This window comes from Thunnus albacares, chromosome 8 (assembly GCF_914725855.1).
Source record: "Thunnus albacares chromosome 8, fThuAlb1.1, whole genome shotgun sequence".
NCBI classification, from domain to species: Eukaryota; Metazoa; Chordata; class Actinopteri; order Scombriformes; family Scombridae; genus Thunnus; species Thunnus albacares.
The window spans coordinates 14,857,343-14,871,204 of record NC_058113.1 but is presented as its reverse complement, the minus strand read 5'-3'; the positions used below and the strand labels follow the sequence as shown (position 1 = coordinate 14,871,204).

At 41.1% G+C, this 13,862-nt stretch overlaps 2 protein-coding genes across 3 annotated transcripts; both read right to left on the bottom strand.

Annotated features, from left to right (window-relative positions):
* Positions 1-139: 139 nt before the first annotated feature.
* zdhhc18a (zinc finger DHHC-type palmitoyltransferase 18a) lies at positions 140-8,120 on the bottom strand. 2 transcript variants are annotated; one of them, XM_044359215.1, is made up of 10 exons: positions 7,261-7,969; positions 6,872-7,032; positions 6,429-6,578; positions 5,492-5,629; positions 5,301-5,352; positions 4,550-4,652; positions 4,343-4,455; positions 4,053-4,158; positions 2,721-2,791; positions 1,870-1,938 (listed from the first exon to the last, which is right to left on the bottom strand). In XM_044359215.1, exons 1-9 carry the CDS (start codon positions 7,494-7,496, stop codon positions 2,750-2,752), a joined length of 1,101 nt encoding a protein of 366 aa, XP_044215150.1. In that variant the 5' UTR covers positions 7,497-7,969; the 3' UTR covers positions 1,870-1,938; positions 2,721-2,749. The 2 variants fall into 2 exon arrangements, with proteins under 2 accessions (XP_044215149.1, XP_044215150.1); XM_044359214.1 differs by lacking the exon at positions 2,721-2,791 and having other exon boundaries at positions 140-1,938; positions 7,261-8,120.
* Positions 8,121-9,264: 1,144 nt separating this feature from the next.
* pigv (phosphatidylinositol glycan anchor biosynthesis, class V) lies at positions 9,265-12,385 on the bottom strand. Its single transcript, XM_044359213.1, has 3 exons — positions 11,755-12,385; positions 10,307-11,473; positions 9,265-10,202 (listed from the first exon to the last, which is right to left on the bottom strand). Exons 1-3 carry the CDS (start codon positions 11,821-11,823, stop codon positions 9,915-9,917), a joined length of 1,524 nt encoding a protein of 507 aa, XP_044215148.1. The 5' UTR covers positions 11,824-12,385; the 3' UTR covers positions 9,265-9,914.
* Between the last annotated feature and the right edge of the window lie 1,477 nt (positions 12,386-13,862).

The following is a 13,862-nucleotide window of genomic DNA, read 5'->3' as shown; positions in this document are numbered from 1 at the left end:
AACACATGTGGTCAACATGCATCTCTTCATTGTTTCCATGAGGGAGCAGTCAGAATGGATGACTGTCATTGATTTACTGTGTGTGCTATTGTGGAAATAACCCCATAGAGAGAAAAAAACGAGACCAGAACAAAACAGCAAAAGTGAACAAAACCGATCATTTTTATTGACCAAATGTCACAGTTCCACTGTTACATCCTACAAAATACAAACAAGTTTGTTCATACAAGCACTGCTTGTAATCGTCTACACAACCTACAGTCTTGATGCAGACTGTAAATGGACGATCCTACTGACTATGGCGAAGTCGTTCTTCACAAATTCACAACCTATGTCCAGCTTCAACGTTCAGTTACAAAAAATAAATAAGACATCAAAAGGCCTTTCTTCTAGTAGTTACTAAGCTGTTGTCTGACTAGACTGCAATCCTTATTCGCATCCTGCCCCCTAGTGGCTCAAACTAACTCCTGCCATTTACTGTCATGAGAAATTGTACTCCACTGTCACGGATATAGGGGGTCAGGTTCCACGCTGTAAGAGCAGGAAAAGGTCACAGCCGTGAAATTGACAGCTAGCCCTGCGTGTAAAGAGGTCTCATGAACATTCCTAAAATATTTCTCTGCTTGGAACAGTCCATACATCAAGCCTGTGACCACAAATACACTCGTGACGGGCAACGTGCTGTTTATGTGCCCTGAGGCGAAGAAAAAGCAGATGCCCACTCGTACTGGGAGCATCCCAGTAGATCACATTAATAGGAAATAATGTGTCAGCTATAAATACTGCAATCCAAGCCCCAGCAGGCAGCAGCAGATGTGATTTTGATTTAAATTAAATACGTGGGTTTGACAACCAACATGAGATAAAGCGACAAAGTAGACATTTGAAAATATGTTGGGAAATGCGTCAGATTTCAGTTTGATCTCTTTTATGTATCCTCTTCCCATTACAGTCTTCTAAAGAGAAACAGCTCGTACAATCAAAAGAAACGCACAAGACTCGCAGAACCGATGACAAATTAGAGCAAAAAAATTTGATATACAAAGATTCAAAATAAAATAAAGACTGCACTTTCTCCTTCAAACTCTGATTATTCATACAAAGACTGGATCCACCTGATGACAATGGGATGAAGTAGATTTAAATGACATAAGGCTAACTCTCCAGTTATTGATCCTGAAATGGCTCACTATCCTGAGCATGCCAGTTCAGTGAATCTAAACTTTTGTTTTTGCACTTCTTGCATCCACAGATGTACTTCCCAGATTTAAAAGACTTGTTTGCATAAGATATTAGCAGGAAATTAAACACTGCGGCTGTGATGTATGGCTTGAGGTTCTGTGGAGGATGAGGAGGCATGTTCTGGGTGTCTTATAATAAAAAGGTGTTCAAAAAATATCTCTATATTGTGCTTACCAGTGTTACTAAGTTTAACCTCCATCCTGAAGTACGTGTAAGACATTGTTTATATAACTCACAGAACATAAAAACCCTCTGAGTAATGCTTCATCAACTCATCAGAATGACATCTTGAGATACCAAATGACAACACACAGCATGACTGCCACTGTAAAAAAAAAAAAAAAAGTTTGGTTGCCCTCAGGGCAGCGGAATAAAGCCAATATCAGGTGCATCGCCCATGATCAGCGTGACGCGGCTAAGCGACGGTGAGGGAGAAGCCAGACGGAAGGCCGGGTTGATGGAGTGCAGCGAGTCCCTCTTGCTGCTTCTGGTGAACGGAGGGCAAGGTCCGGCCACGGACTGGTGGGCGTGCTGTCGTGTGCAGCCAGCTGTGGGCGAAGGCTCTGCGGAGGGTGCCATGTTGCTGGAAACCTCCGGGACCAGGGGGGTGGTTTTTGGGGTGCCAGGAGGGCAGAGGCCATGAAAGTCAGAGGAGTGGACCATCCTCTCCAGCACGTCCTTGGTGCTCTGAGTGCACTGCGTGAAGAGGAAGAAACAGATGCGTCAAAAACAGAGAAAAAGCGCAACGTCATCAGTTTGTGTTGTGAAAGGCAGAGCTGCAATGACACGAGAGTAAAAAACGGGACAAACATGTACGGAAAATTCTGCAATGTGATTAAAGGGGTTAGTTTGGAGCTCATCCACGGCACAGTGGAAGCAATGATCGCACTGGTGACAGCGTTGTCAATAGACTCATATGGAGAAGCATGGAGGAAGTGGGTTAGATGCAGACAATGGTAACAGAATGTGACCATATGGAAGAAGGGTAAAGATGTGCGTGGTGAAGCTGCTTCTTTGTGCGTTTCTTCTGGCTCTGAGTGGAAAGGGAGATAAAGTTTATGCAGATTGCTCACGTCACCGTGCATGCACAATAAAGCCCCATACAGATGAGAACACCATTTCATCTTAACTACAGAGAAGGACAAGAGGGAAAAAAAAAAAAATCATCAGCCTCCAAAGACGAGCTCCATCCAGTACTGAGTGAGATGTTAATGAGAGGGCGAATGAGTGGCAAGTGAAGCATGCACAATCACAAGTAAGGCAGTGCACCCATCCACACAATCACTACAAACCAATCACAAAATCTGTCCCAACTGCCCTTTGATTTATTATGCAAGAAATGAAATACGAGATTCCTCTAAAAGACTTGCGAAAGAAATGACAGCAAACCTAAACACAAACTACAGTATGAAAGAAATCACAGTGAGCGCCGTGCGGAGAGATGTTGTGATTGGTTATACGTTCGACCCTACTCTTACCATCAACCGTCTACATGCAGCAGTGCCTTTCAGGCTGTGCAGGACAAAGCAAAATCCTGACAGTTCTCCTCCTAGCGGGGTGGAATGGATACAGTACAACACTGAGCATTAAATCTTACATACTTATATCATTTAAAAAAATAAATAAAAACCTCAGAAGACACAACTTTGCCAAACATCTTAATATCTGCAGTCAGGCACATGAAGACTTGAAGAAATGAAGAAGCAAAATAAACTTAAAACAGAGACCAAAATCCCAAAATACAAAAATAATGTTTATTTAACACATAAAAGAACACTTATGCTTTTTAGATAAAATAAAGTAAGTGAAAGTGGTGATCTTTCACAGATTTAAAGAAATAAAGCAATATAACTAATAATATACCTAAGGAGTTTGATACATTGACAATATTGAGTGACAAAAATATTTAAGGCATGTGACAAATAATCTGTGATAAAGTGCTGATAAATAAATCCTATGCAAACCTTTTTCATGTTCTAATATAAAGCAATAATTGAGTAATTTGTATGCATACACCTTCACCATAACATACAAGCAAACTCAGTAGTACATTAACAAGGAGGTAGATACAGCAACATGTTGAATTTCTATGTAGATAAGCAAACATAAAAACAAGATTTCAGATATCAAAAAGGTGCAACAATAAACGTGTTTACTGTCTCACAAACGGTCAGAATATATCTGCAGCGGTCTAACAGGGTAACTCAGCAACTCAACGATGACCGCAACAAATGATTAAATTTCAAGCTGTTAAAACTCTGTGTTTGCTTTCTGGCATTTTAACTGCTCAGTGATGCCAGACAGCGTTACAAGTGACTTCCAAGACATTTTGTTCTAAAGCTAAAAGAATAAATGACACAGCAGTATTATTTCAGCATGTTGCATGGTGATAAATTACCTCTTCAGCAGAGGTTTCTGTTGAACGCCGGCGCTAATTGTCAAGCTTAATCATTTCTACATGAACATGAGGTTTTATCATATGTGTCAATTTAAAGCTATTGTAAGCTGAGCCCTAGTAATGTTGTTCCAGACTACTTAATAGGCCATTCATCATTAAAAATTCAATTCTATCTAGTTTGCATAGACACTACGTATAAAACATGCAACTTTCATAACACTGGGCAAAGATTCACAGTTCAGCATGTCGGCAACTCTGCTTGATGGACTGAAGCTGGAAGTCTGGAGATGAAATAGTGGACACACACAGTGGAGAAGGCACACTGGGGGGGAGGGGGGGGGCAGGCTAACAACAACACAGGGGCTATGGGACAATCAGGACTCAGGAGGGACCACAAGCTGGTTCACCCTACCATGTGCGTGTCATTCTTGGCCGCGAAGGGAGGCAGCTCTATCTCCAAGGCGGAAGCAGCAGGGATTGCTTCATCAGGAGGCAGGAAGCCTCTTCTGTCGATCAGACTAAAGGACATAACAGAGAATTATATTACAAAGTGCTGTAACAAATACTGTAACTGTATCAAGGAAATGTTCTTCAGGTATTTCCACTGATACTAAATAGAGGAACATGTGTCTAGATTTCTAGAGAATGTGTGTGACATGCGAGGCGTGACCTTATGGGATGTGTATTCCTGATATCACTTACCTTGGAGGCATAGGGCCACATAACGTCACACAGCAGTTGGTTATAATGCTGTTGTAACTGTATGGGTTCCCAGACTCCTCTGCACCCCTTTTACTTGACCAGGAGCCCTTAATCTGCACAGTTACCATAGACAGACAGCTATCAGTCAGTGGACTCATTTAACAAGTATGAATTGAAATGTGTTCATATTGGGCTTTGAGCACTTACGTCTTCATTTGTTGTGAGGTTGGAGGCTACTAAGTAAGTATGGAAGCCTGAGAGGCCCAGAATAGACCAGATGGAGAAGAAACAAATCACCAGCTCCACCACAGTACACGAGGGAGAGTCAAGGAAGGATAACATCGCTGTGATTACTGAAGAGTGATGGCAATTAGAGCGCCATGATCAACATCTATGACAAGGGTGAATAAGTATGTGTAATATTTCTGTGTCAACATGGTTGCTAGAATAACATCTTGAAGGACCACGTTATTGTGTAATTTGGCCACAACTCATACACAGACACTTCACATCACAGCAGACCATTTTCCAAGGAATACTTAGATGAATTTTTGTGTTACCTTCCAAGTAGTTTTAATTTGTTTAAACCTGAAACTTCCCTGGAAATGTATGACAATGAAATGTTTGATTCAAATTACATGATGATGATTTGTAAAAATGCTGTAATGGCTGCTAACTAGTAAAGAGCAAACAATGTTTGTATTCTTTCTGAATTCAGGAAAAACACACAGAGACATCAACACAATGACATGAGGCAGCAAACCTACAACTGGAAAGCCATCTGCCTAAAAGCACTGATCCTATTAGGCACAAGCTAAGCCTGTGGAGCAGCGGGAAATGCCTTGTCAACAATGTAACTTGTGTTATTTCTTGGCATGAGACAGCAGCACCGTCAAAAGACTTCATCAATCTCATAAATAGTTTGATTATGTGAAAATTCGGTATGTACAAAGGATATCTGGCAGGGCTCTCCTGGATGGCTTGGACAAGGCTTTTACCTGCTTGAGAACCTGAAGAAACAAAAACAGACAAAGCAGAAACAAAATAATCATAAAAATGTGTTTTGTTTTTTTTCTTTGGAAAACAGGACAATTACGTGACAGCTACTAACTGAGCACATTTGTCTTCTTGCTGAATGAGAATACTTACGCAGAGTAATGTGTGTGATGACACAGCCAAATATGAAAGATGTCAAAAAAGACAGAGAGATGATGAAGCTGTAGAAAAAGCGGTAATTGCGCTTGCCCACACAGTTCCCCACCCACGGGCAGTGGTGATCAAATCGCTCTGAGGGTGAAAAAACAGTATACACAGCAGACATTAGAGACATGTTTATAGAGGTCATAAGGTATAGCAGTAGTAAAGGTTAAAAGCTAACTGGTTTACATTAAATCATTCATATCATTGAAGCAGAGGAAAAAAGACTAGATCTTCTGAGTCAGTCAGCAGGATTGGAATTAGGGTCAACACAGGCATCTTTTAATGGATCTGTATTCACTATAGATACAATACACTCACTCCAGCACGTAGATGTGTCCATGGTTTTGTTGTTTCATAGTTAAAACTAAAATTTGGTTAAGAGCACTATCTTACTATTATCTGACAAACACTAACCCTCACTCTCAATCAATCACCCTCACCCTAAAATTAATACATAATCAAATGAAGGTTTTCCTTTTCCACTTAACAGGACAGACCCATCAGTCTAGCAAGAGACATTTTACAGTCACAAACTGGAAACAACTGCTTGCTTTATGTTGCCAACTGATGACCTCATACTGTAAGGACAACCCACTCAATCACAAACTATACAGATCTGATACACACAGGCATAAAATTGATTTTCTTTTTTTACATAAAGATGCTCATTTAAAGACAGCTGCCAAAATCATACATTTCATGTGAATTTAACATCATTTTTATGTAAAGGTCCTCAGTCTATATATGGTAAGTGTATCGTTTCAAAACACAGATAAGTGGATTGATCTAGGAAGCAGTATAGTATGTTCCTCCTTGCAAAGGCATTAAGTTGTTAAGTTTAATTAGTGCAGTTGGAATAAATGGTAACTTCCCACCACATCCTTACCGACACAGTTGTCACACAGGCTGCAGTGGGAGGTCCGAGGAGGCCGGAACATTTTACAAGTGAAGCAGTATTTAAGCTTTACCACCTGCTGGTTGATGAGGATCTCCTTGGTCCGCGGAGGAGGGCGATACGTGGAGGATCCTGAGGTATCTTAAAGTAGAGAAGCACATAGGGAGAAACTTACTGAGAGACTAGAGGGACATTAGTTCAAAACATTTCACCCAGAAAGCAATCAAGTGAAGAGTGAGTGAGGAAGGAAAAATAAATAAACACAAGTAAAAAATGTCTGACTTTTGCACTCTTCAACACTGACAAAGTGTAAGCTGCTTAGGTCTCTGTCTGCAGTTCAACAACAAACAGTCTCTCAAGAGTTCCCCCATATGGCAAAGCTCTTCTACCCCATCTGTCCCACAGTGAGTATGCAGTTCCTGGGTGTCCCTTACCTATCTGCTTCTCTATGTCTGCAGCCTCATCTGGGGTGGCCCTAGGTAGGATGCCCGGGTCTGTAAAGCTGGTTCTCAGCAAGGAGATGACCACAAACACAAAAAGCACCCCACCAATCACAGGTATGAAGACGGTCAGATGGTCTACCAGGAAAGGGCAACTGAAAAAGAAAAAGATGAGCTTTGTCACACAACCTTTAATCCTTACGTGTGTTCTCATGGAACAAATACAAATAATAGAGGATTATGTAGTGACAACCTCCACACGCACATCATCAGCAGAGACCTTGAAGTTACATTCAGGCCTCGCAGACAGACAGACAGACAGACAGACACACACACACACACACATACATACATACATAAAAATGATATTTCTGGTTGCTTACTCGAATGCAAAGAAAAGGCCACAAGTGACAACAATAAGGCCCAGTGTCAGAGGGAGGACACCGCTCTGTCTGGCCAGGATGATCCGTCCATCGCAGTAAAATCTGTTCTTCCCCGGGAACACTTCCCATTTCCTCCGCGGCCGCTGCGCTTTCTTCTCGGTGTGGTTTTGTGCCGACGACGGCGACACCGCCAGCGCCCGCGGGTCGATCTGCTGGTACTCGCAGTTCTTCATCATGTAAACAGCCTCGACACGTCTCGGAGGTAGCTAAAGGCACACACGAAACTCTCTTTTCTCGCCGCGTTTTTTTTTTCGAGAGACAACAATGTCACGACTCAGTCATCGTAGGGGGGCTGATATTTTGATGTTTCCCATCCTGAATGCTAACGCTAGCTAGCTAGCGAACCAGTAAAGACATTCTTCTCCGTAGTTGAGTTTTACAAGTTGAATCCGCATCCGAGTTGACTCAAGGTTAACTACCATCTTTGGTAGTTACATTAAAGCTAAACACAGATATTGATAGTCATTTGGTTATTGTAACTCGCCGTTTTTGTCCAAAATTAAACACAAACAGACGAGCTCCGACTCAAGCGTCTTGCAGGGTTGTGTCTAGATGGTAACCCTAGATTTGCGAGAACTCTCGCGAGATTTATAAAGCGGTAGTAACTTTAACCCTCACCATGTTTCAAGCAATATTATTAACCCCAACCCTGATCTTTCATATAGTGAGTTTTGTGCCTAAACCTAACCAGACCTTAACCACAGCGTTGTCACACCATAAAACAGCGAGACAAGAATATTTTGAAGCGACTTGCGAGAGTTCCGCAAATCGAGGGTTACCATTGTTCGCGTTTCCTTTTGTTTCCGTCAGCCAACGCACGTTACAGCGTGGATGTGGACGTGACCACGCAGGACTCATCGCAGATCTGTAACTGCGCAAACGCCTCAAATGAACACTAACATGATTTGTAGACCAGTGGCAAACAGCAGCTCCAGTACAATTCTAATCTGTTTGTACTGGCATCAGCAGCCCTAAATATTATGTTTTCACCACATTAATTTATTAAAGCCTGTAAATAAAATATAACAATTTATTTCTAACAAGCAAAATTGTTCATAATAGACCAAAAAGAAAAAGTTTTCCTCTAGAGACCTATAGTCATACAGAACTATGAACAGGCAGACTGCATGACAGTACAAGATATGGTGTTTATAGTGTCCAAGTTCTGTTATTACTATTTTATTGTTCAAAAAGAATAGACTAATATTTCAAACATGCTAGCCTAAAGATAGACACCATAATTGCTTTTTGTAAAGAATATAGCAATAATAACACCCTGCAAATACAACATGCCAAATGTAGAATATTTTGCCGTCTGATGTCCTGACGTACCGTTCCCTCTTTGTGTACTGTTGATTTTGTCCTCCATCTCTTTCATTGGAGGCATATTGGGAAGGGATGTCTTAATGGCTAGTATGAACAGAAGAAATTATTACAGCCAGCAAAAATTGTTTCAATATACATATGGGCCTATGTGTAATGTTTTGAGACATGCTCGAAAAAATGTGTAACTTTCCTAACAGTTGGAGTTTGACTACCAGGCCAGTTCTCCGTGTGTATGTCAGTTGTTGCATGGGAATGTTAATGATTGCAACACATTATCAGAGTTGTAATTATTTGACTTCTGATCCATGGAGACTTAGTTATATTGACAGTATCAATTGAAAATAAAGGCCAAAGAAATGTAATCCTGTAAAATATAAAACTAATTAGACTGTTCAGCGGAGATACACCTTGAGAGAACTGTTCCATTATGAGGAGAGATGACTTTGCTCATGAAAAAGCCTTGCAGGTGTACATACACTATGTGTGAATCAATCTTTAAGGCCGTCTTGCCAATGCAAAAGGTTCTTTACTACAAAAACAATATACGGCAGTTTAACATTTATCACATAAAATATTAACTTTATAAAAAAATTAAATGAACTTAAAAGAATGCTTCAGTAAATTGAGGAAACAACAACTTTATTTTTTCATTCACATCCAAAAGCCCCAACATAAAACCTGGAATAATTATTCCAAACATGCAGTGCAATATTAAACAGAATAGTTAAAATTTCAATGCTCCAGCAAGAAATAAAAATATATTTTACCAGTACAACCACAGTTCTTCCCAAGATTTACAACCATACAGTAAACAGTCAAGTTTCAGTTGTACTGTACACAAGTTTGTTCTCAAACAATTACAAAGACATTTAACTAAGATGTGCAAATAAAACTTCTTGACTATTGCATGAATAAATCTGCATAAAAATGTAATGTTCTATATAGGACTGGGCAATATGAGAAGAATATGAGGCACAGCATTTTTCATACTTTACTTGGCTTTAGATTTGTTTTCCCCAAATAAAAGTTAGTGATTTTTCTTTTTTTAAATACAAGTGACTGACAAATTGTGCTATTTAAATAACCTATTATTTTCATGACAAATTCTTTTTAATGCTATTGCAACAAACAATTTACCAATCTTTGGTTTAACAAAAATCTACTGTTGATGTAGTGTAAAAACACCTGTATGTGGATTTATATAATTTGGAATAAAGCCCAATTCTACATAGAAAATTTGCATTTAATGCTTAGACTAATGTCTAAATTCAAGTCCATGGCAAGAAGTTACAATGCAGTGTGAGGCCCAGCACCCAGTAAGAGAAGAAGTATCCCAGTATGCTCTGTGTGGTGGGAGAACAAGTTTTAAAGTGTGGCAGCAGTGCAATGACGGGGTTTTGAGGTGTATGCTTGCATCCATTTCTGGAATGTGTCTGCATCTGTATGTTGGGCGTCGATGTTTTCCTTCGATGAAGAAGTGGCTCGTTGAGGAGGAGGAGATGAGCGCTTATCCAGAAGGGCACAGGAGACGAGGAGGCCATGAATCTGGTTAGAACCTAAAAATGCAGAGTTAAATGAGCAATGAGTGGAAATTAACAGTTGTTCATCACATATTTTATAAAACAGATTCCACAAGAAGCTTACAATGTGATTTCCTTACCTGCACATGCATGCACAAGGTCCCAAACACCAGGAGTACTGTTGAATGTACAATATACACAAACACTCTGGGGTTGAAGAATCCCGGTATGGGTTTGTCATGTCCTTTATTTACACCTGTCTCCCAAAGTCCAAGTCTCAGGCACAGTTCTGGATTTGCTTGGAAATAAGCATAAGCTGCCATTACACCGAGAGTAGCCATGGGTAGAGCAAGAATAAAGTTTGGTATCTGCCTCAGTTCAAAGTAACGGAGGAAGCCCACATCCCAGTACACATCCTGGATGTGAGAATAAAGCAGGGGAAGGGGTCTCATGCACCAAAGGGGTGGAGGACTATTTTCATCTGGGACCCGGTAGCCCTTCCGTTCAGCCAGCGATAGAAGTGCAGGGGGGATCCGCTCTAAGGAGACTGATGGTGTACAAAACGTCCTATACCCATAGTACTGGAAAGCACAGAAGGGAAGGGCAATAATTGCAGTTCCCAGAAGAGAGGTGAGCAGGAGCCGGATGATGACCCAGATGTAGTGGAAGACTTTACTGTGGCCTTTTGTTGTTGTGCGATATACACGAATCTGGGAAATGGCGTGTAGTGATGGAAGATACAGCAGAAATCCTATGTTAACAAGTCCGTTAGATCGTGCTGCAGTGGCTATACTGAGAGCCAGGCAGGCTCGGAAGGTGAAACCTTTCTCCAGGAGGAACAGGCCACCGAAAGTGAGCGCGGCAAACAGGCTCTCCGAGTACCCAGCAGTCATGAAAACATTTGCAGGCGTGACGCAGTAGAGCAGGCTGGAGAGCAGAGCGAGACGCCTGTCCTGCAAAACGATTCTACTGAGCGCGTGCAAGGCGACCACGCTCAGCAGGAAGAGGGCACTGTTCCCCAGAGCGACAGCCACCAGCAAACGCCCCCGCACACTCAGCCAGCTGCTCAGGGGCCACAGCAGTGTCTCCGCCAGGCCTCGGAGGATGACGGGGAAAAGGGGGAAGAAAGCAAAGTTGTGCTCATAGAGGTATCCCCTCTCGGCAATGAAGAGGAAATGCTCGGCGTCCCAGTGAGAGAGTCCGCCCAACAACCACTCCACTGCAGAGTCCAGGTAGAGAGGCTCCTCTGTCCGTGGGGGCCTGAATGCATCGGCATCATGGTCAGGGATGGCAGCATTCAAAACAGCCTGAAGAAAAACATGTTATTTATTAAATATATTGCCTATATATGCAGAGTTTTGATGAGAAACAAACTACACAGGTGTGCAGCCACTTAGAGCCACTTAGCATATGCAGTAACTTATGAATGTATTCCCTAGAGCATTGTTCATTGTCTACCACACAAACATACTGTATATTACTGTCAAGGTGACTGAAACGTTCAGGGAAAAGTAATGTTAGTATGAGCTGGTAATGCTAGATTAGCAAATTTGTCACATTTACAACAGCCAACTTGCAGAAGACTTACCTGTAAAAACAGTGAGAGGCCCCTGGTAACTGTAGCAAACTCCAGAACTGCTCTGACATCCATAGTCATTGATTAGACAGACAAAATCTTGTTATGAGAGGCCTGAGCATCCTCGCTGCTACGAGACAGTCAATACTGGACTCGTCATATTTTCTATAAAACATAGCTAGCTAAGAAAAACTACTCGGTAAATGAAAGATTCTACAGTTTTCCGCATCGACATTGGTTTGAAAAATTTAAGAGAGGGTAAACATTGATATGTTATTTGATAGCCAACCGTCTTCTAGCAGCGTTTGTTTTCGCTCAGGTGTAATCTTTGTCCTCATCCTGCTGCAGGCTGCTGCTGCTGCTGCTGGATCGTTTCGAATGGTCGTGTCTAGATGGTTACCCTACATTTGCGACTCTCGCGAGATTTGTACCCGTTGTTTCTTCGTCGAGCGCGTTGTACAACATGATTATGTTTTATGATGTGACAACGCTGTGATTTAGGTATAGTCGTATTTAGGCACAAAAAAGTACTGGTTAGGCTCGGGGACAGATCATGGTTTGGATTAAAATGATCACTCTCGCGAGATATTTCGCGGGTTTTCACGGTTCTGGGGTTACCATGCAGAGACGACCGTTTCGAATGGCTCTTTTCACTTCCGGTGTAACCGCAAACCTCTTTAAAAAATAATGGTTCACGGGTTGAAGAGTGCCCTTTTGTCTCGATTCTCCTGCACACCACACAAGCTTCATTTTCTTAATAAAGTACTATGGATTGTAATAAAGGTAATAGCATATTCCAATTTGTCTTTTATTGACCTAAATCTTATGCTACATTCATGTGCTCCTCGGATGGTCCCTATCGAGTTCAAGTCGCTCTTACGACTTCGGTGTGTTCATTAGCTTTTCAGTCATAATGTGGAAACAACGCTACAAAGGAGATGTGTTGTATTTTGTCCCAGACTTGTTGCTGCACCAGTACATTCATATCAGGGTTAATGATAATAAATGACTTTTCTAACTGATCTAGGTCACTCTACGTGGACAGCAATTGATGAGCAACGGATATTACAAATTACATGTGAGCAAAAGATTGATATGTAATACGTGAGTAAGAAGTTTCTTGCCATCAACCAAACATTTACTTTCGTCCGCCGTGTTTATGTGTATATGACGTCAACTTTCGGCAAGTCGTTTACCAAAATTTTCGCCGACTTTCCGACTTGAAGGGGCGTTCACGTGAATGAACCCAGATGGGAACTCATTTTTCCGATTATTCCGACACCACATGAATGCCACAGTATTACCTGTCCGTCTGCTCTGACCACGCTGTTCGCGACCACGTGACCATCTTCCTGTCCTCCAGCAGGCTGTGCTCCACACCGTCTCACGGACTCATGGTTTTATTCCTCATTCAAGCTTCAGTGAAAACACTATTCTGGCTTTATAATCTTAGTATTTTACATTTGATTGGCTCGGAATTAAGGTGAACATTTGACCATTTGTAGGTAATCTGAATCTCATAAATGTTGATTTAAAAGTGTTTTTTTCGTTTCACGTTTCGTGATACTGATACACATTACATGTGTATATAATAAGTGAAAATGTATATTAAGTTATTTGTGTTCGCCCCCTGTGAAGGTGTAAACTGAACTTTGTTGGAGCATAATGCGATAAATGTATGCAAAGAGAAAAAAGCCTTCAGTCCATGTTATGAAGTAGGGCTGAACCAAAAATTGAAATTTTATCACAATATGGCCTGTAATTTTCAAATCACAGGAGGTGCAATATTTGATAAAGGCAAACTGTGAGTCAAAATACCATTTTGAATTAAATATTGTGCTGCAGGGAGGCTCCTGGTCTACATATCATATTATAAAGATTTAACATCTTTGTTTGGTACAGATCCCTGCAAAAGTCATACCATAATCATTTTCATATGTTCTTCAATTGAAATGAGAACAATGATGGAACAATTATCATTCCCTCTAACATCCCAAATCATACTGCAATTGCAGTATCAGTCAAAATAATTGCAATTATACATTTTTTTCAAAATCATTCAGCCCTAATATAAAGCCTGTTAAAATGTGTAAAACTCACTGATGGTGTAAGTTAAAGGT

Coding starts and splice junctions, on each gene's coding strand:
- zdhhc18a (XM_044359214.1), bottom strand. CDS start 7,496: ATGATGAAGAACTGCGAGTACCAGCAGATCGACCCGCGGGCGCTGGCG. Junction 5,353..5,491: donor CATCACACACATTACTCTGC/GTAAGTATTCTC, acceptor TTGTTTCTTCAG/GTTCTCAAGCAGGTAAAAGC. Junction 1,939..4,052: donor CCAAGAATGACACGCACATG/GTAGGGTGAACC, acceptor CTCTTCACGCAG/TGCACTCAGAGCACCAAGGA.
- pigv (XM_044359213.1), bottom strand. CDS start 11,823: ATGACTATGGATGTCAGAGCAGTTCTGGAGTTTGCTACAGTTACCAGG. Junction 11,474..11,754: donor GCCTCTCACTGTTTTTACAG/GTAAGTCTTCTG, acceptor GTTTTTCTTCAG/GCTGTTTTGAATGCTGCCAT. Junction 10,203..10,306: donor CCTTGTGCATGCATGTGCAG/GTAAGGAAATCA, acceptor CTGCATTTTTAG/GTTCTAACCAGATTCATGGC.